Below are 19,725 nucleotides of genomic sequence, written 5' to 3' on the forward strand. Positions count from 1 at the left end.
GGGGCGGATGGGGAGGAGGAAGGAGGGAGGAAGGGGGGGTGGAGGGGGAGGAAGGGGGGTGTGGAGGGGAGGAAGGGGGGGTGGAGGGGGAGGGAGGGGGAGGAAGGGGGGGTGGAGGGGAGGAAGGGGGGGTGGAGGGGGAGGAAGGGGTGGGTAGAGGGGGAGGAAGGGGGGGTGGAGGGGGAGGAAGGGGGGCGGATGGGGAGGAAGGGGGGGGCGGATGGGGAGGAGGAAGGGGGGGAGGAAGGGGGGTGGAGGGGGGAGGAAGGGGGGGTGGAGGGGGAGGAAGGGGGGGTGGAGGGGGAGGAAGGGGGGGTGGAGGGGGGAGGAAGGTGGGGTGGATAAAGATAAGATAGATAGAAGATAGATAGATAGGAGCTGGAATAGGCCATTTGGCCCTTCGAGCCTGCTCCGCTATTTAACAAGATCGTGGCTGATCTTCTACCTTAACTCCACCTTCCCACATTATCCCCATATCCCTTAATTCCCAAAAATTTATCGGCCTCTGTCTTGAATATACTCAACGACTGAGCCTCCACAGCCCTCTGGGGTAGAGAATTCCACAGATTCACAATCCTTTGAGTGAAGAAATTTCTCATCTCAGTCCTAAATGGCTGACCCCTTATTCTGAGACTGTGACCCCTGGTTCTAAATCCCCAGCCAGGGGAAACATCCTCCCTGCATCTATCCTGTCAAGCCCCTTAAGAATTTTATATGTTTCAATTAGATCACCTCTCATTTTTCTAAACTCGAGGGAATATAGGCCTAGTCTACTCAATCTCTCCTCATAGGACAATCCCCTCATCCCAGGAACCAGTCTAGTGAACCTTCGTTGCACTCCCTCTAAGGCAAGTATGTCTTTCCTTAGGGAAGGAGACCAGAACTGTACACAGTACTCCAGGTGTGGCCTCACCAATACCCTGTATAATTGTAGTAAGACTTCTTTACTCTTATATCTAATCCCTCTGTAACAAAAGCTAACATATACCATTTGCTTTCCTAATTGCTTGCTGTACCTGCTTGTCAACTTTCTGTGATTCATGTACAATGACACCCAGGTCCCTCCGAGTGCAAACATTTCCCAGACTCTCACCTTTCAAAAAATATTCAGCTTTTTTGGTTTTCCTACCAAAGTGGATAAATTCACACTTCCCCACGTTGTATTCCATTTGCCATGTTCTTGCCCACTCAGTCAACTTGTCTACATCTCTCTGCAGCCTCTTTGTGTCCTCCTCACAGCTTACTTTCCCACCTAACTTTGTATCATTAGCAAACTTGGATATATTACACTCAGTCCCTTTATCGAAGTCATTAATATTGATTGTAAATAGCTGAAACCCAAGCAATGATCCTTGCGTACCCCACTAGTTACAACCTGCCAACCTGAAAAAGTCCCGTTTACATAGAAACATAGAAGATAGGAGCAGGAGTAAGCCATTCGGCCCCTCGAGCCTGTTCTGCCATTTAATGGGATCATGGCTGATCATCCAAATTCAGTACCCTGCTTTCTCCCCATATCCCTTGATCCCTTTAGCCTTAAGAAATATATCTAACTCCTTCTTGAATATATTTTAAAGAACTGGCCTCAACTGCCTTGTGTGGTAGAGAATTCCACAGGTTCACCACTCTCTGGGTGAAGAAATTCCTCCTCATCTCTGTCCTAAATGGCTTACCCGTTATCCTTAGACTGTGACCCCTGGTTCTGGACTCCCCCGCCATCGGGAACATCCTCCCTGCATTTAGTCTGTCTAGTCCTGTTAGAATTTTATAAGTTTCACTGCGATCCCCTCTCATTCTTCTAAACTCTAGCGAATATAAGCCTAATCGACCCAATCTCTCCTCATACGTCATTCCTGCCATCCCAGGTATCAGTCTGGTGAATCTTCGCTGCACTCTCTCCATGGCAAGAACATCCTTCCTCAGATAAGGTGACCAAAACTGCACACAATACTCCAGATGTGGTCTCACCAAGGCCCTGTACAACTGCAGCAAGATATCATTGCTCCTGTACTCGAATCCTCTCGCTATGAAGGCCAACATACATTTGCCTTCTTAACCGCCTGCAGCACCTGCATGCTTACCTTCAGTGACTGGTGCACAAGGACACCCAGGTCTCATTGCACTTCCCCTTTTCCCAATCTATTGCCGTTCATATAATAATCTGTCTTCCTGTTTTTGCCACCAAAGTGGATAACCTCGCATTTATCCACATTATACTGCATTTGCCATGCATTTGCCCAATCACCCAACCTGTCCAAAACATACTGGAGTTTCTCTGCATCCTCCGCACAGCACACACGCCCACCCAGCTTTGTGTCATCTGCAAACTTGGAGATATTACATCTAGTTCCCTCGGCTAGATCATTTATATATATTGTGAATAGCTGGGGTCCTAGCACCGATCCCTGCAGTACCCCACTAGTCACTGCCTGCCACTCGGAAAAAGACCCATTTATTCCAACTCTTTGCTTCCTGTCTGCCAACCAGTTCTCTAACCAAGACAGTACCTTACCCCCAATCCCGTGTGCTTTAACTTTGCATGCTAATTTCTTATGCAGCACCTTATCGAAAGCCTTCTGAAAGTCCAAATACACCACATCCACTGGTTCTCCCTTATCTATTCTACCAGTTACATCCTCAAAAAATTCCAGTAGATTAGTCAAGCATGATTTACCTTTTGTAAATCCATGTTGACTTTGTCCGATCCTGTCACTGTTTTCCAAGTGCTCTGCTATTACATCTATTATAATGGACTCTAGCATTTTCCCCACTACTGATGTCAGGCTTATTGGTCTATAATGCCCTGTTTTCTCTCTATCACCCTTTTTAAATAGTGGAGTTACATTAGCTATCCTCCAGTCCATGGGAACTGTTCCAGAGTCTATAGAATTTTGGAAGATGACCAGCAATGCATCTACTATTTCTAGGACCACTTCCTTAAGTACCCTAGGATGTAGATTATCAGGCCCTGGGGATTTATCGGCCTTCAATCCCGTCAATTTCCCTAACACCATTTCCCTACAAATACTGATTTCATTTAATTCCTCGCTCTCATTAGACCCAATGTTCCCCGACATCTCTGGGAGGTTATTTGTGTCCTCCTTTGTGAAGACAGAACCAAAGTATGTATTTAATTGGTCAGCCATTTTTGTTCCCCATTATAAACTCCCCTGATTCTGACTGCAAGGGACCTAGGCTTGACTTCACCAATCTTTTTCTCTTCACATATCTATAGATGTTTATTCCTACTCGGTTTTCTGTCCATTAACCAATCCTTAATCCATGCTAATATATTACCCCCAATCCCATGAGTCCTAATTTTGTGTAATAACCTCTTGTGTGGCACCCTATCAAATGCCTTCTGAAAATCCAAGTACACCACATCCACTAGTTCCCCCTTATCCATCCTACTAGTTACATCTTCAAAAAACTAACAGATTTGTCAAACACGATTTCCCTTTCATAAAACCATGTTGACTCTGCCTAATCATATTACGAATTGCTAAGTGCCCCGTTACCACGTCCCTAATAATAGATTCTAGCATTTTGCCTTCTACTGATGTCAGGCTAACTGGCCTATCGTTCCATGTTTTTTCTCTTCCTCCTTTCTTAAATAGCGGGGTTATGTTTGCTGCCTTCCAATCCTTGGGGACTGTTCTAGAATCTAGTATCCAGTTTATTTAAATTAACAGCAGCTGCAAACCATTTTGCATAGCTTCAACAAAGCATTTCATGATTTGTACTTGTAACCCAAACCAGCATTTACCTTGATTCCAGTAGGTACACTACCAGTAAAGGAAACCTTTGCCACACCAAGGTGTCGACACAGAAGATCTCCTGTTTCTACAGCCCCTTGAACCACGTTGAACAACCCATTCGGTGCCCCAGCTTGTGTGTAGATCTCGGCGAGCATCACCGCAGTCAGAGGGGTCAGAGGTGAAGGCTTGAACACCATGGCATTTCCTGTTTGGGCAGGAAATAGGAATTTCAGAATATTTTATGCATCTTTTCTTCTCGGAATAAAAAGATTGTCTCTCCTCCCACTTTGCTTCATTTGCACGCAAAGTCCAGAGATAAAACCAGGGCACATGGCGCTAACTTGGTGAAGGACACTCACTTATCAGCATCAGCTGGGCTGGATTTGGACAACAGAATACACTCATCTGCTACAGTGTGATATCACAGCTCAAGATTGGTTATTGTGAAGGGAATGCAGCTAAACATTAAACAGCACAAAGATATTAATAGCACCCTCAAAAGATAAATCTTTTCCTGGAGACACAAAAATCAGAACCATTATTGTGCAGGTGTGGCGGAACCACCAGAGGATTACGGACAATTGTATATAATTCCTTTTACAGCAATGTAGCACAGCTGGGGGCTGCACCTTTAATGTATCTGTTAACTGTACTAGGGCTTCTTTCCTGTACTCCGCGTGATGACGTCATGCCGTCCGTCACGTGATCTCTCAACGGCGGGAAGAACGTGATGACGTCAGAGCTTGGAACCTTCTAGCAGTTGAGCTCGGAACCTGCTAGCAGTTGAGCTGGGAACCTTCTAGCAGTTTCCAGAGAGGCTTTCAAGCAGACCAGACCTATTTGCATTGTATCCTACAGTTTCCTGTACAGCTTCGTTTGTTCATTAAATTTTATTGTTTTTGATTTTCTGAGTCGCTCTCAATTCTTCAGCTAGGAACCCCAGTTCCTACATTGGTGACCCCGATTTCTTCGAACAATTTTCGTTGAAGTTACATCATGGACACGAACGCCGTCACCCTCAAACTGCCGCAATTTTGGGAGCAACAACCGGCCGCGTGTTTTTTCCAGGCGGAAGCCCAATTTGCAATCCGGGGAGTAGCAGCGGATTCGACCCGTTATTATTACGTGGTCTCCGCCCTCGACAGCGCCACGGCCTCACGGGTCGTCAACCTCCTCGAGAGTCCACCGAACGATGGCAAGTATGAAGCTTTAAAAGCACGTTTACTGCAGATTTTCGGTCTGTCCAAGTCGAAGCACGCTCGCAGACTTATCTCCATGCCCGGCGTGTCCCTTAGGCCTTATTGATCTTCTCAGAAACCGCTGGTTTGAGGTAGGTTTTTTTTTTTGGTGAGAAACTGCAGGGCGGACGGCAATTTCTGGCCGTTGTGCCGAAACGAGCGTGGTACGCACACCAGCCTGCAAGAGGAGGAGTCGGATTCGCTTTTGTGGGGGATGGGCGCCTCGTGGCTGCACAAGATTGTTGTGAAACGGTGAATATTTTATCCGCTTCCGCGGCGAGTTCAGCACAATCCGTGATCGCGGAATTGGCCAAGGCCGTCTGTACTGGCTCTGGTAGTTGATAGAGAAACAGCTCGCGCAACAGAAAACATTGCGATTCCGACCCCAAAGGCGTGAGCATTTGTCTCATGAGCTATGAGGGTTTTGAGTCCCCGAGGCCGGGCATGGAGATAAGTCTGCGAGCGCGCTTCGACTTGGACAGACCGAAAATCTGCAGTAAACGTGCTTTTAAAGCTTCATACTTGCCATCGTTGCGATGGCCGTCGGGTCTGCAGGGAAACTCCTATACATTACAGACTCCCTGTCAGGGCGACGTTTTCTCTGTGATACTGGCTCCCAATGCAGTATCCTACCAGCGTCGAAGCTAGATCTTCAATCCGGCGGTCAAGGTCCCCCCCTCAAGGTAGCCAATGGTGCGGCCATTCGCACGTTCGGAAAGCATAGGGTCCAGTTGAGTTTTGGCGGCCAACGTTTTGTTTGGGAGTTCATCACGGCGAAAGTCTCACAGGCCATCCTGGGGGCAGATTTCTTCTGCACGAACGGGTTTCTCGTCGACGTCCGACACTGCCGGCTAATCAGTGCCTCCACTTTTCACTCGGTCCCCTGCCACCGAAGCACCGCGATGTCTTGGTCAGTTACCTGTGCAGTCCCATCTCCAAATGAGTTCCCCGAGCTCACCAGGCCCACATTTTCTTCTTCAGTCGCGAGGCACGGTGTGGCGCACCACATTACCATGACAGGATCCCCCGTTTATGCGAGAGCTCGAAGGCTGGAACCCGGTAAACTCGCGGCCGCCAAGACGGTGTCCCATACAATGGAACGCCTGGGTATTATTCGACGTTCGAATAGTCCTTGGTCCTCGCCATTACACATTGTTCCTAAGCCAGGTGGCGGATGGCGACCATGCGGCGACTACAGAAGCCTGAATGAGGCTACCACATCAGATCGGTACCCAATTCCTCACATTCAGGATTTTTCGGCCCATCTGGCAGGGAATTCCATCTTTTCCAAAGTAGACCTCGTCCGAGGCTATCATCAAGTGCCCGTGCATCCTCAGGACGTCCCTAAAACTGCCGTCATCACACCTTTCGGGCTCTTTGAGTTCCTTCGTATGCCGTTTGGGCTGAAGAATGCAGCACAAGCCTTCCAACGTCTCATGGATTCCGTGTTGCGCGATCTGCCGTTCATCTTCGTCTACCTAGACGACATCCTTATTGCCAGTAACAGCACGAAAGAACACATTACGCACTTGCGTACCCTTTTTTCTCGTCTCAGCCAACATGGCCTTATTATCAACCCGGCCAAGTGCCAGTTTGGGTTGCACAGCATTGATTTCCTGGGACACGGAATCACCTCAGAAGGCGCCGTCCCGCTGGCCACGAAGGTGGAAGCAGTCACCTCGTTCCCCCTTCCTCAGACCGTCAGGGCCCTCCAGGAATTTCTGGGAATGGTCAATTTTTATCATCGGTTCGTCCCCAAGGCGGCATTGTTGATGCAACCTTTGTACGAGGCCCTCAGAGGTAAATCGGGCAAAGACCCGATCGATTGGACACCCCAGATGGACCGGGCTTTCCTCGACACTAAGAACGCTTTGGCTGCTGCGACCATGTTGGCACATCCCCTTCCGGGCGCAACCATTGCCCTTACCACCGACGCATCTGATTATGCCATTGGGGTAGTACAGGAGCAGTGGGTTGATGGCACATGGTAACCACTGGCTTTCTTCAGCCGCCAATTGCGGAAGAACGAACGCAAGTATAGTACTTTTGATAGGGAGTTGTTGGCATTGTTTCTGGCCATCCGCCATTTTCGTTTCCTACTGGAAGGACGCCCAGTCACGGCTTTTGTAGACCACAAGCCACTTACTTTTGCGATGGCCAAGACAGCGGAACCATGGTCAGCACAGCAACAACGTCATCTTATGTACATATCTGAATTTACAACCGACATACATGATGTCTCAGGCAAAGACAACCTGGTGGCGGATTGTCTCTCCCGCGCCCAGCTCCACGCAGTACACCTGGGAGTCGACTACGTTGGTTTGGCAAAAGAACAGAAGGCAGACCCTGCAGTGCAGGCATGCCGGACCGCACCTTCCAGCTTACAAGTGGCTGATGTCAGTTTCCAGGCCGCAGGGACCACACTCCTGTGTGACATCTCAATGGGCGTCCCACGTCCAATCGTTCCAGTCGAATGGCGCAGGAGAATTTTCGACACTATCCACGGGTTGTCACACCCTGGCATGAGAGCGTCACAACGACTCATGGCAAAGAAATTCGTCTGGAAGGGCATGCATCGCGACGTCCGTGACTGGACCAATACCTGCGTGAGTTGCCAGAAGTCCAAGACACAATGCCATGTTAAGGCCCCAGTCGCCACTTTTCCGGTTCCGGAGCGTCGATTCGACCATGTGCATGTGGACCTGGTTGGTCCTCTCCCTTCCTCTCACGGGTACACTCACCTCGGTAGACCGCACCACCAGCTGGCCAGAGGCAATTCCTTTGGTTGCCACCACAGCCGCACACGTCTCCAGAGCCTTCATCTCGTCGTGGGTAGCTCGGTTCGGGGTACCGGCTGACATCTCCTCCGACCGGGGGCCTCAATTTACCTGCGCTTTGGAACGCCGTAGCTCAAGGTTTGGGCACCAAGCTTCGTCGTACCACCGCCTACCATCCACAGGCGAACGGTCTGTGTGAAAGATTCCACAGGTCCCTTAAAGCCGCACTGCGTGCTAGTCTCCGTGGGCCTAGTTGGGTGGACAGGCTCCCTTGGGCGCTGCTAGTTCTTCGCACGGCGCCTAAGGACGACCTGCATTCTTCTTCAGCAGAGCTGGTTTACAGCCAACCACTCAAGAGTGCCTGGTGATTTTCTTCCTCCTCACACGGAACCCTGGTCCCCAGCTCAGCAGCTCGTCAGCCACCAGGAAGCGGCTAGGAATTTCATCCCAGTGCCTACGTCGGATCATGACCTGCAGCGCTCCCATGTCCCGGTGGATCTTAAGAGCGCAGAATACGTGTTCATTCGGCAGGATGCTCGCAAAAACCCGCTCAAACCGCCTTACACAGGTCCGTTCCGCGTCATCTCATCAGGTGGCAAGTCCTTCACAGTCGACGTTGGCGGTAAGCCTGACCACATCTCCATCGACCGGTTGAAACCGGCGCATCTGGATCTGAGCGAACCAGTCGTCACCGCTCAGCCGCCTCGTCCACCGTCGACTGCCGGTCCAGTACAGCCACAGTCATCCGCCGAGTCGCCAGTACCCGCCTCACCGGGTCAACCACAGCCAGCCTCCTCTTCTCCTCCACCTGCAGCGTCATCCCAACCACAGCCAACGGCCAGTTCATCTTCTAGCGCTCTGTTCCAGCTGCCGGGGTATCGCAGTCGGTCGGACAGACTCGTCAGACCCCCTTCTCGCCTTACCTTCTCTGTTAAAAGCAATTCTGGGGGGGCGCATGTGGCGGAACCACCAGAGGATTATGGACAATTGTATATAATTCCTTTTACAGCAATGTAGTACAGCTGGGGGCTGCACCTTTAATGTATCTGTTAACTGCACTAGGGCTTCTTTCCTGTACTCCGCGTGATGACGTCATGCCGTCCGTCACGTGATCTCTCAACGGCGGGAAGAACGTGATGACGTCAGAGCTTGGAACCTTCCAGCAGTAGAGCTCGGAACCTTCTAGCAGTTGAGCTCGGAACCTTCTAGCAGTTTCCAGAGAGGCTTTCAAGCAAACCAGACCTATTTGCATTGTATCCTGCAGTTTCCTGTACAGCTTCGTTTGTTCATTAAATTTTATTGTTTTTGATTTTCTGAGTCGATCTCAATTCTTTGGCTAGGAACCCCAGTTCCTACACAGGCATATTTAACACTGATATGCACATTCCAACCCACAGAGCTCTCTGACCACACAACAATTCAGCTCCGCTTGACCCAAGATTGCATTTACTTCAGCATTAGATTTTATAGCCTTAAGGAGCAGTTCACTGAAATGCAGCCCCACCTTAGCATAATAATATATTGCTTCTTACAGGGTATAATACAGCCTGCTTACCATGAACACCACCACAAAAGTTCCACTGAAAGTGGATTTAAAAAAAAATCACACATCATTCCTCTCAGCCATGTGTTTGATTTCAGAGATAAGAACATAAGAAATAGGAGCAGGAGTAGGCCATTCAGCCCTTCGAGCCTGCTCCACCATTCAATGAGATCATGGCTGATCTTCTGCCTCAGCTCCATTCACCGGCCCTATCGCCATATCCCTTGATGCCCTTACTAGTCAGAAATCTATCGACTTCTGTTTTGAATATACCCAATGACTGAGCCTCCACAGCCCTCTGGGGTAGAGAATTCCTAAGATTCACCACCCTGTGTGTGAAGAAATGTCTTCTCATCTCAGTCCTGAATGGCCTACCCTTTATCCTGAGGCTGTGGCCCCTGGTTCTAGACTCCCCAGCCAAGGGAAACATTCTCCCAGCATCCACCCTATCAAGCCCTGTAATAATTTTGTATGCTTCAATGAGATCCCCTCTCATTCTTCTGAATTCAAGAAAATACAGGCCTAGTTTACTCAATCTCTTCTCATACGACAGTCCCGCCATCCCAGGAATCAATCTTGTGAACCTTCGTTGCACTCCCTCTATGGCAAGTATATCCTTCCTTAGGTAAGGATCATTTTACATTTTACACTGTTAAATGTATACTTGGTTAAAAACAGATTTCTCTGCAGTACAGTATTTTGAAGTGACCACAGCTGCATGGAGTAGAGCCGTGGAAATACGGTATCGGTCAGACTGCTCACAAGCTCAACCCTCTGCCAAATGAATTGATCCGTGTACTGAGGTGCTGTGCACAAATCAGTCCACAATCTTAAACGGGTTTAGCAAAGCTATCTTGGCAGGGGACTGCGCCAGGGAGTAAGCAATCATACGAATAAATGAAAATGACAGGCAGGAAAAAACCACAAGCCTATCCCACAATCATGATGCGTGGAGCATCACGGCTAGACACTACCCGCCCCCCCGCCCACCCGCCGCCGTGTAATCTTCTGGGGAAAGGCAAAAAACAGAAAAACCCAGGGCCAATAAGGGAAACAAGATCTGTAAAATTCCTCTCCGACCCCCTCAGGTGATCGAAACCAGTCCAGGAGATCACATGGACTATGTTAACTAATCAAAATGGATTTAAAAAAAAAATTAGGATACAGTTCCGCCGCAAGATGAAAAGACAATGTTTGCTCTCACCACAAGCCAGAGCTGGGGCTGACTTCCAGCAGGCTATCTGGAATGGGTAATTCCAGGCCCCAATCCCCACGCACACACCTAGGGGCTCCCTCCTGGTATAAGCAAACGATCCGCCAGAGAGCTGAATATGCTGGCCTGTGCACAGGAATAAAGGGAAAATACTTAGTGCGAGTTTCGGAAAATGTACAATTGTTCCATTAAAAAAAATACTAATGACAAAAAGACTAAAAATAAACAATATGATGCGTCATTCTGGTCAGGAATTCCCTAGGGTGACAACACAGTCGGTGCTTCAGCATTAAGTACAAGCTTCCACAGTGTGACAATGAGATCAGTAATTATCAAAATGTGTGCATAGGTCTGCCAAAGGACTAGAAGGGCAGTCATCCATGGAGTCAGACATTCAACCCATCTTCAACTGGGCGAGATGGTCCTTGAGGTATTGGGTACTGCATTTTAACCCCACTTTGGAGGTTCCTCCATTTTAATTCCTTTTTTATTCATTTACTAAACAGCTTAACGTTGAGGATATAGAGAATAAATGTTGAAGTTCTACTGCTTACAGTTTTTATCTTGCAAACAGATCCAACCTAATAACACAAACCTCATAATTACATAATAACAGGACTTCAATATGCTCCCCACTGATATCATGACAGATGTGTTCTATTGTGGCAGAACCACTGAATGACTCTGGCTAACTGTATATAATTCTCTTTAACGATGTTCTAACACCAGCCTAAACCTGTACCATTGTGTTAGGCATTACTGTGTTTTGTATATAGAGTTTGCATGTATGGGGCGTGGCCCCTTTAAGAGCGCGGGAAAACACGGGCAAACGCGATGACGTCACGTCGCAAACCACGGGACTGCCCAGTCAGTCCTCGTGGCATCTCCGTTGAGTAAAGACCTGTTTAATCGTTCTCTGGTGTCGATCTCAGTTATTCGTAGGAATTCGTTAATTCCTACATTGGTGACCCCGTTTTTGTGAACGTTTTCACAAAAGAAGAGCACAGCATGGAAGCGAATGCCGTTTCCCTAAAGCTACCGCAGTTCTGGAAGCAGCAAGCGCCCTCGTGGTTTATTCAGGTCAAGGCCCAGTTCGCCCTGAGGAACATCGATGCGGATCAGACCAAGTATCTTTACGTTGTCTCTGCACTCGACAGCTCTACCGCCTCTCGGATCGTCAGCCTCCTCGAAAACCCCCCAACGGAGCACAAGTATGAAACCCTCAAGGCGCGGTTACTGCAGGTTTTCGGGCTCACAAAATCGGAGCGCACCCGTCGATTACTCGCGATGCCCGGGCTCGGGGACTCCAAGCCTTCAGAGTTGATGAGCCAAATGTTCACACTCCTGGGCTCAGAACGGGAATGTTTCCTATTCTGCGAGATTTTCCTCAGCCAACTGCCTGAACAGGTACAAGCTGCCCTGGCCAGATCTGACGTTGAAGACTGCGCAACACTCGCTGCGGAGGCTGACAAAATTTTTGCTGTAACTCGGCAGTACTGCGCCGCCACGACGCACCCATCCCCCACAGACACCGCCCCAGCTCGTCCGCCTGCTGGGCTGTGTTTCTACCACGCGCAGTTCGGCGTGAAAGCGAAGCGTTGCCGCCCTCCCTGCAGTTTTCCCCCAAAAAAACCCAACGACTGACACCGCGGCCACCGAGGAACGGGTCTAACAGGCACCCCGCGGCCGCGATGGCGATCGGCAACGCGGGAAAATTGCTCATCACCGCCGACACTCTCCCCGGTCGTCGTTTTCTGTGCGACACCGGAGCGCAGTGCAGCATTTTACCCGCGTCCGCCCTCAATGTGCAGACGGGAAATCACGGCCCCGCCCTTGAAGCGGCCAATGGTGGAACAATTCGGGCCTTCGGCAGACGGCGAGTGGAGTTGTGCCTCGGGGGACGTTTTCACTGGGAGTTTGTTACAGCCAAAGTTTCCCAGCCCCTCCTCGGAGCGGATTTCCTGTGCGCCAACAGCCTCCTGGTCGACGTTAGGAACCAGCGGCTGATCAACGCAGCAACTTTTAATTCTCTTCCGTGTTACCGCAGTAACACTATGTCATGCACCGTCTCCTGTGCGTTCCCGACTCCTGATGAGTTCGCTTGCCTGCTCAGCGAATTCCCCGACCTGACAAGACCCACGTTCTCCTCCACAGCCATGAAACATGGTGTGGAACACCACATCACCAGCAACGGCCCCCCGGTCTACGCGCGGGCCCGGCAGCTAGAACCTGGCGGTCGCAAAGGCGGAGTTCACAACCATGGAACGGTTAGGGATTATTCGCCGGTCGAATAGTCCCTGGTCTTCACCCCTCCATATCGTCCCGAAGCCTGGCGGCGGATGGCGGCCATGTGGTGACTATCGACGACTAAACGACGCCACCACTCCTGATCGGTACCCGATCCCCCATATCCAGGATTTCTCTGCCCATTTGGCAGGGAACACCGTGTTCTCAAAAGTCGACCTCGTCCGGGGCTACCACCAGGTCCCAGTTCATCCACAAGACATCCAGAAGACCGCAGTCATCACCCCATTCGGCCTCTTCGAGTTTTTACAGATGCCTTTTGGGTTGAAGAACGCCACCCAGGCTTTCCAACGCCTGATGGATTCAGTGCTGCGGGACCTCAAGTTCCTCTTCGTCTACCTGGACGATATTCTAATTGCCAGTCCTACGAAGAAAGAACATACCTGTCACCTACGCACCCTTTTTCGACGCCTCAGCCAACACGGCCTGATTATCAACCCGGCCAAGTGTCAGTTTGGCCTGCACCAAATTGACTTCCTGGGGCATCGCATCACCTCAGAGGGAGCGGTTCCTTTACCTTCGAAGGTAGAGGCGGTGACATCCTTTCCACGCCTGCAGAACATAAAGGCCCTGCAGGAATTCCTAGGCATGGTAAACTTTTACCACCATTTCGTGCCTAAGGCGGCACTACTCATGCAGCCCCTGTACGAGGCCCTCAAGGGCAAGACTGGCAAGAACCCGGTAGACTGGACGGATGACATGGCCAGAGCGTTCGCCGACACCAAAAGCGCCTTAGCCAACGCGACTATGCTGGCGCACCCGCTGCCAGGAGCCACCATCGCCCTCACCACCGACGCGTCGGACTACGCAGTCGGTGCCATGCAACAGCAGTGGGTGAACGGGACGTGGCAGCCGTTGGCATTCTTCAGCCGTCAACTACGGCAGAACAAGAGAGCATACAGCACGTTCGACCGGGAGCTGCTCGCCCTTTTTCTGGCCATCCGCCATTTTCGGTTCCTTCTGGAAGGACGTCCTTTCACCGTTTTTGTGGACCATAAGCCGCTGACCTTTGCAATGTCCAAGACCGCCGAACTGTGGTCAGCCCGACAGCAGCGTCAACTGACCTACATATCCGAATTCACCACGGATATACGACACGTGGCCGGTAAGGACAACCTGGTGGCAGACTGCCTCTCCCGCGTGATCGTCAATACGGTTCATTTGGGCATCGACTACGCCCTCATGGCAGCGGACCAAGCCTCAGACCCGGAAGTCCAAGCTTACCGAACGGCCATCACTGGCCTCCAGTTGGCCGACGTCAAGTTTCATTCGGCAGGTACCACGCTGTTGTGTGACGTCTCCGTACAGGATCCTCGCCCTGTTGTGCCGGTCGTCTGGCGCCGCAAAGTGTTCGACGCCATACATGGGTTGTCACACCCTGGAATGAAGGCCTATCAGAAACTGATGTCAGCGAAATTTGTATGGCATGGCATGCATAAGGATGTCCGCGACTGGGCCAACACCTGCGTGGTCTGCCAAAAAGCCAAGGTACAGCGCCACATCAAAGCTCCGTTGGCCGCCTTCACAGTTCCGGAGCGACGTTTTGACCACATCAACGTGAACCTGGTAGGACCACTCCCACGGTTTTTCACACATCCTGACCATGGTTGACCGCACCACCAGATGGCCGGAGGCGGTCCCCCTGTCATCCACTACTTCGGCGGACGTGGCCAGGGCGTTCATTTCCTCCTGGATCACCCGTTTCGGAGTACCCGCCGATATTTCGTCAGACAGGGGACCGCAGTTTTCCTCCGAACTCTGGAATGCATTGGCCCAAGGACTCGGTGTCAAATTACACCGCACCACAGCCTACCACCCACAGGCGAATGGCCTCTGCAAACGCTTCCACCGGTCAATGAAGGCCGCCCTGAGAGCCAGCCTCCAGGACGCTGGATGGGCAGACAAGCTACCATGGGTCCTGTTGGGCCTTCGCACAGCCACCAAAGAAGACCTTCACTCTTCATCAGCGGAGCTGGTGTATGGGCAGCCGCTGCGGGTCCCAGGGGACTTCCTACCAACATCGACGGAGCAATGGTCCGCGCCTGCCCAGCTGGCTAGTCACCAAGAGGCGGCCAGATGTTTTGCACCGGTGCCCACTTCGCACCACAGGCCGCAGAGGTCACACGTTCCCACGGAGCTTCACAAGGCTGAATACGTCTTTATTTGCCATGACGCGCATAGGGATCCGCTCAAGGCCCCATATACCGGTCCCTTCCGCGTGTTGGAAGCAGGGGACAAAACCTTCACGGTAGATGTCGGTGGTAAACCGGATCACATTTCGGTCGACCGCTTAAAGCCAGCACATTTGGACCTCGACCGCCCCGTCAAGACAGCACAACCGCCGAGACGGGGTCGGCCACCCGTCGTCGTTACGGCAGACCAAGTGCGACCGCCCACCAGACCGCCAGCCGCCCAGCAGCCTCCACCTCAAGAGTACAGGAGTCGTTCTGACAGGCTTGTCAGACACCCTCACCGTTTGACTTTGTCCGTTAAAGCGAATTCTGGGGGGGCACATGTGGCAGAACCACTGAATGACTCTGGCTAACTGTATATAATTCTCTTTAACGAGGTTCTAACACCAGCCTAAACCTGTACCATTGTGTTAGGCATTACTGTGTTTTGTATATAGAGTTTGCATGTACGGGGCGTGGCCCCTTTAAGAGCGCGGGAAAACACGGGCAAACGCGATGACGTCACGTCGCAAACCACGGGACTGCCCAGTCAGTCCTCGTGGCATCTCCGTTGAGTAAAGACCTGTTTAATCGTTCTCTGGTGTCGATCTCAGTTATTCGTAGGAATTTGTTAATTCCTACACTATGTTACTTATTATCACTTATTTGTAGACTGGACACGATGGGCTGTATTTTGCGAACCCTATGGGTATGTACGCGCCCGTAGGGGCAACGCAAGCTCTGGGTATAGGCAACATGCTTCTTGATGTCAGTTAATGGGAGGCATGTAATTTTGCACTGGGGCAACCGAGCCTCAGATTTCCCCTTTCCTGTGGGGAGGTGCCAGCTGATTGCTCTGTAATGCTCTTCAAGATCTCTTCCTTTATGCGAGGAGCGCTTCAGAAATGCAAGTTGTGATAGCGCGGCCCCTCCTTATGGTAGCATAATGGAGATCAAGAACTCCACATGAGGGGGCTGGAGCCAGGACATAGGAACAGTAGTTGGCCATTCGGCCCCTCGAGCCTGTTAGTCATTCAATGAGATCATAGCTGATCTGCATCTCAACTTCATCTAACTGTTCCGTAACCCTCAATAACCTTGCTTAGCAAAAACAGCCCAGTGTGCGTCCACGTATCACCTTAACTGACAGGTCGCTGGTGGGAAAATCAGAATATTGACAATTTGGCTGCCAAAATCACCAACCAATGAATACTGATTCTCTAAAACACAAAGTCAGCATAAACGTCCCACTTGATCTGTGCACCACGTGATATAGCGGTGGGGAAATATCACCATAGTATGTCTCAATGATTCTAGGTTAGAAAGAAGAAAATAAAAGCCAACAACCATTAAAGTCTTGCACTCAGGTTGTTATCCAGTAATCCTAGTTAGAAAAATAGCTTGGCCTTCATAGCCCGCGCTACCAAATTAGTTACTACACGCGCAATGTCCTCGCTTACACACGCGAAGAATAACCTCCAGGCAAAGTGCCAGAGAGCTGTTACTGCCCAGGGAACTGTATCCTGACATCGGTTTGTTTCTCAATTTATAAAGAAAACATTAATCTCCACACCTTCAGAGAGGGAAGGGGCGAAGGGAGAGAACTGGAGCAGGGGGTAAAAAAAAAGCTTAAACATTACAGGTCAGCAACAAACAAACAAAGGAAATGTCAGTTTATCTATTAGAATGAAGTTTCCAGAACCGCCTACCAGTTTCGACCATGTCAAAGGGGAATTTCTGAAAGTATTTTTGGGTGAGTCAGAGGAATGACTACAGTTTTGGTACCACAGTGTGGTCAAATACGGTACTGCCCAGCTTTACTGCGGGGGGTGGGGGGGAAGAATTCATAAAGAAATGCAATTAATAAGCAGAATCAATGAAAAGCAGAATTGAGATTGACAACAAAAGAGAACAACAATTTGCATTTCTATAGCACCTTCAACATAGTAAAACGTCTCAAGGCACTTCACAGGAGCGTTATCAAACAAAATTTGACACCGAGCCTCAGAGATATTAGGGCAGGTCCACCAGAAGCTTGGTCAAAGAGGTAGGTTTTAAGGAGCATCTTAAAGGAGGAGAGAGGGGTAGTGAGGCAGAGAGGTTTAGGGAGAGAATTCCAGAGCTTAGGGCCTAGGCAACAGAAGGCACGGCCACCAATGGCGGAGCAATTAGAATCGGGGATTCAGCTAAGCTCTACCAAGACTCCAGATGGAGTTTCCTTCACTATTATTAATCAGGGCTCTGTCCAGGTTTTGGGGTTTTTTGCTCAGTTTTGCACACGTGTTCTTACCAGCTAGAGTTCCAGCAATTCCAGCGTAATATTCCACAGCCTGCCATGCTGTGTCCACATCAACTCTGGACTCGGTGATGGGCTTTCCAGTGTTGATGGACTCTACAATTGCAATATCTTCTCTCTGTTCCTGTTTTGAAAAAGACAAAGCATTTTACAGTACTTGCTTGTACTACGAACAGGACAAGGCAACTTTTTTTTTCACTTCATATATTATATTGAAGCTTTCTCTCCTTTCCCCCCTTCCTTCAGGCTGCCCCCTGGCATTGGCCAGTGTCACTTGGTACCAGCCAGAGAAAACGCCGCTAGCTCCCACTGACTTGCTCTTGCAATGCCCATGACAGAGTTTCATCCGTGTCTTCAAAAAGATTCACAAACAAGATGATGCTACAAAAAAAGAAAATTGCTTGCATTTATATAGTTCCGTTTATGATCTCAAGACATCCCCAAATGCTTCACAGCCAATTAAGTACATTTTTTTTTTTTTTTAAAGTGTAGTCACTGTTATAATGTAGGAAAATGCAGCAGCCAAATTGCGCATCGCAAGGTCTCACAAACAGTGATGAGATAATGACCAGATAATCCGTTTTAATGATGGTCGAGGGATAAATATTGGCCAGGCGCCGGGGAGAAACTCCCCTGCTCATCTTCGAAATAGTGCATGATTATTCAAAATAGCAACGCTATGACACCGAGTCATAGCAAATGGGCTCATGCCAACAATCTTCCATGTTGTAGGTCCTTAATATTGTCTGGAATATCAGGAGGCGATGTCAACCACATGAAGTAGCCTCGTAAAAAGCAAAATAGTGCAAATGCCAGAAATCTGAAACATAAAACGGGAAAAGCTGGAAACACAGCTGGTCAATCAGCATCCGCGAGGAGGACAGACAGTCGGCGTTCCGGATAGGAGCCAGATACGGCAACCTGTCGCTTCTCTCCACAGATGCTGATTGGTCTGCTGTGCACTTCCAGCTTGGTTCTGTTTTTGTTACAGGAAGCAGTCACTTTGGGCCAATCTCGTGCACTTCTGACAATCAGTCATTTGGCCACGTGACAACCTTTGCTAAACTTTTATAGCACATAAGACATAGGAGCAGGAGGTCGTCATTTGGCCCCTCGAGCCTGCTCCGCCATTCAATAAGATCATGGTTGATCTGATCTTGGCCTCAACTTGCAGGATTCGGCCGGTGCCAACATCAGTGGGTGCATGTGCCTGAAGGATTTTTTTTGACTTTTAAAATGGATATGTACCCTTTTAAAATGGAGACGCACTTGGGCCGCATTTCAAAATGGAGTTTGGACTTTAAAAAGGACTGACTTTTGGTTTCTGTGAAGATAGCAGGAACTGTCTGACTTTTGGGTTGCCATGGGACCAGTCTCAACACTGATGTCATGAAAGGCAGGAGCCTTTTTATATTTGAACCGGTGTGATTTGTGGAAAAACAGCTTTTGTCCATGGAGCCAGGATGTCTAGATGGACAATGAGGTTTGCAGACCAAAAGTAACACCTCTGGACTCTTTCAATGAAGGAGCACTCAAGAACTTAACAGTTAGCATGTCGAGAACTGCTCATCTACAGTAATGGCCTGCCATTGTTTTCATCAAGATGACCAATCCAGGACAGAGACCTCACCAGGAAGACCAACTAGCATCTCTGCGACCATGGTAACCAGGAATCGCCCAGTCAGTTTTGTGTATTATACGGGGTATAAATATACTGAAATTTGGGGATTCAGTGCTTGCTTTTCTCTACCATCTGTAACGGGGTTCGCCACGTAGCTATGCGTCCGTCAACTCTCCAGGAACGCCCGAAGTGAGTGCCTCGCCCTACCGCCAGAATGTAACTCTCTAGGCCTCATCGCATGCCTCCGTTAGGCACGGTTTTGCCTCTGGAGTCGAACGGACCCAGGACCGTGTGAATCAACGACAAGGGCTGGTAATTATATCTAGCATATACTTCTAGAAATCCCCAGGACCGCCCGCGTGTTTGGCTGCTGAGGAACTGCAAGTGTCCAAGATGCAGACTAACACACGTGTGTGTGTGTGTGTGTGTGTGTGAGTGAGAGGAGGCTTCCAAGTGTGGGTTCTGACCAAACTGGGAGAGGGGTTTAAGGTTATAAGCTAGTGTCCACGGTCACCTACTCGTTATGCCGTAGGCGAGAGGAGTAGGGATTGTCATTTTGTGAGTGCAATAAAAAGGAATCGATCTTTGACCAGCCTGAACCGTTTCGTTTTGTTTGAGTCAATTATAATCTATCCATAGTAGCTCCTTGGGTCCGAACTAGGGGGTTGTGGGGCTTGTGGTTCGCGGTATAATTCGGAAGACCAACCGGGTGGCATCGGGCATAGAAGACCTATTTGGCCTTGGTCTGTCTCTGTGTGGGATTGCCCGCTAATCGACAGGCTAGGCAGGGACTATTGTCAAAAG

General features: G+C 49.8%; 1 protein-coding gene across 1 annotated transcript in view; it reads right to left on the reverse strand.

The window, feature by feature from the left end:
- Positions 1 to 3,715: 3,715 nt before the first annotated feature.
- Positions 3,716 to 19,725, reverse strand: part of LOC147121773 (4-trimethylaminobutyraldehyde dehydrogenase-like) — a 33,416-nt gene continuing 17,406 nt past the window's right edge. The window contains exons 3-5 of the mRNA XM_085982266.1: positions 17,295 to 17,424; positions 10,521 to 10,655; positions 3,716 to 3,963 (exon numbers count right to left, since the gene is read on the reverse strand). Coding sequence (XP_085838392.1) covers positions 3,731 to 3,963; positions 10,521 to 10,655; positions 17,295 to 17,424 — 498 coding nt within the window. The 3' untranslated portion in view covers positions 3,716 to 3,730. The remainder of the gene's footprint in view (positions 3,964 to 10,520; positions 10,656 to 17,294; positions 17,425 to 19,725) is intronic.

Source organism: Somniosus microcephalus, chromosome 3, assembly GCF_052327205.1.
Source record: "Somniosus microcephalus isolate GS21.2 chromosome 3, FLI_Smic_1.0, whole genome shotgun sequence".
Taxonomy (NCBI): Eukaryota; Metazoa; Chordata; class Chondrichthyes; order Squaliformes; family Somniosidae; genus Somniosus; species Somniosus microcephalus.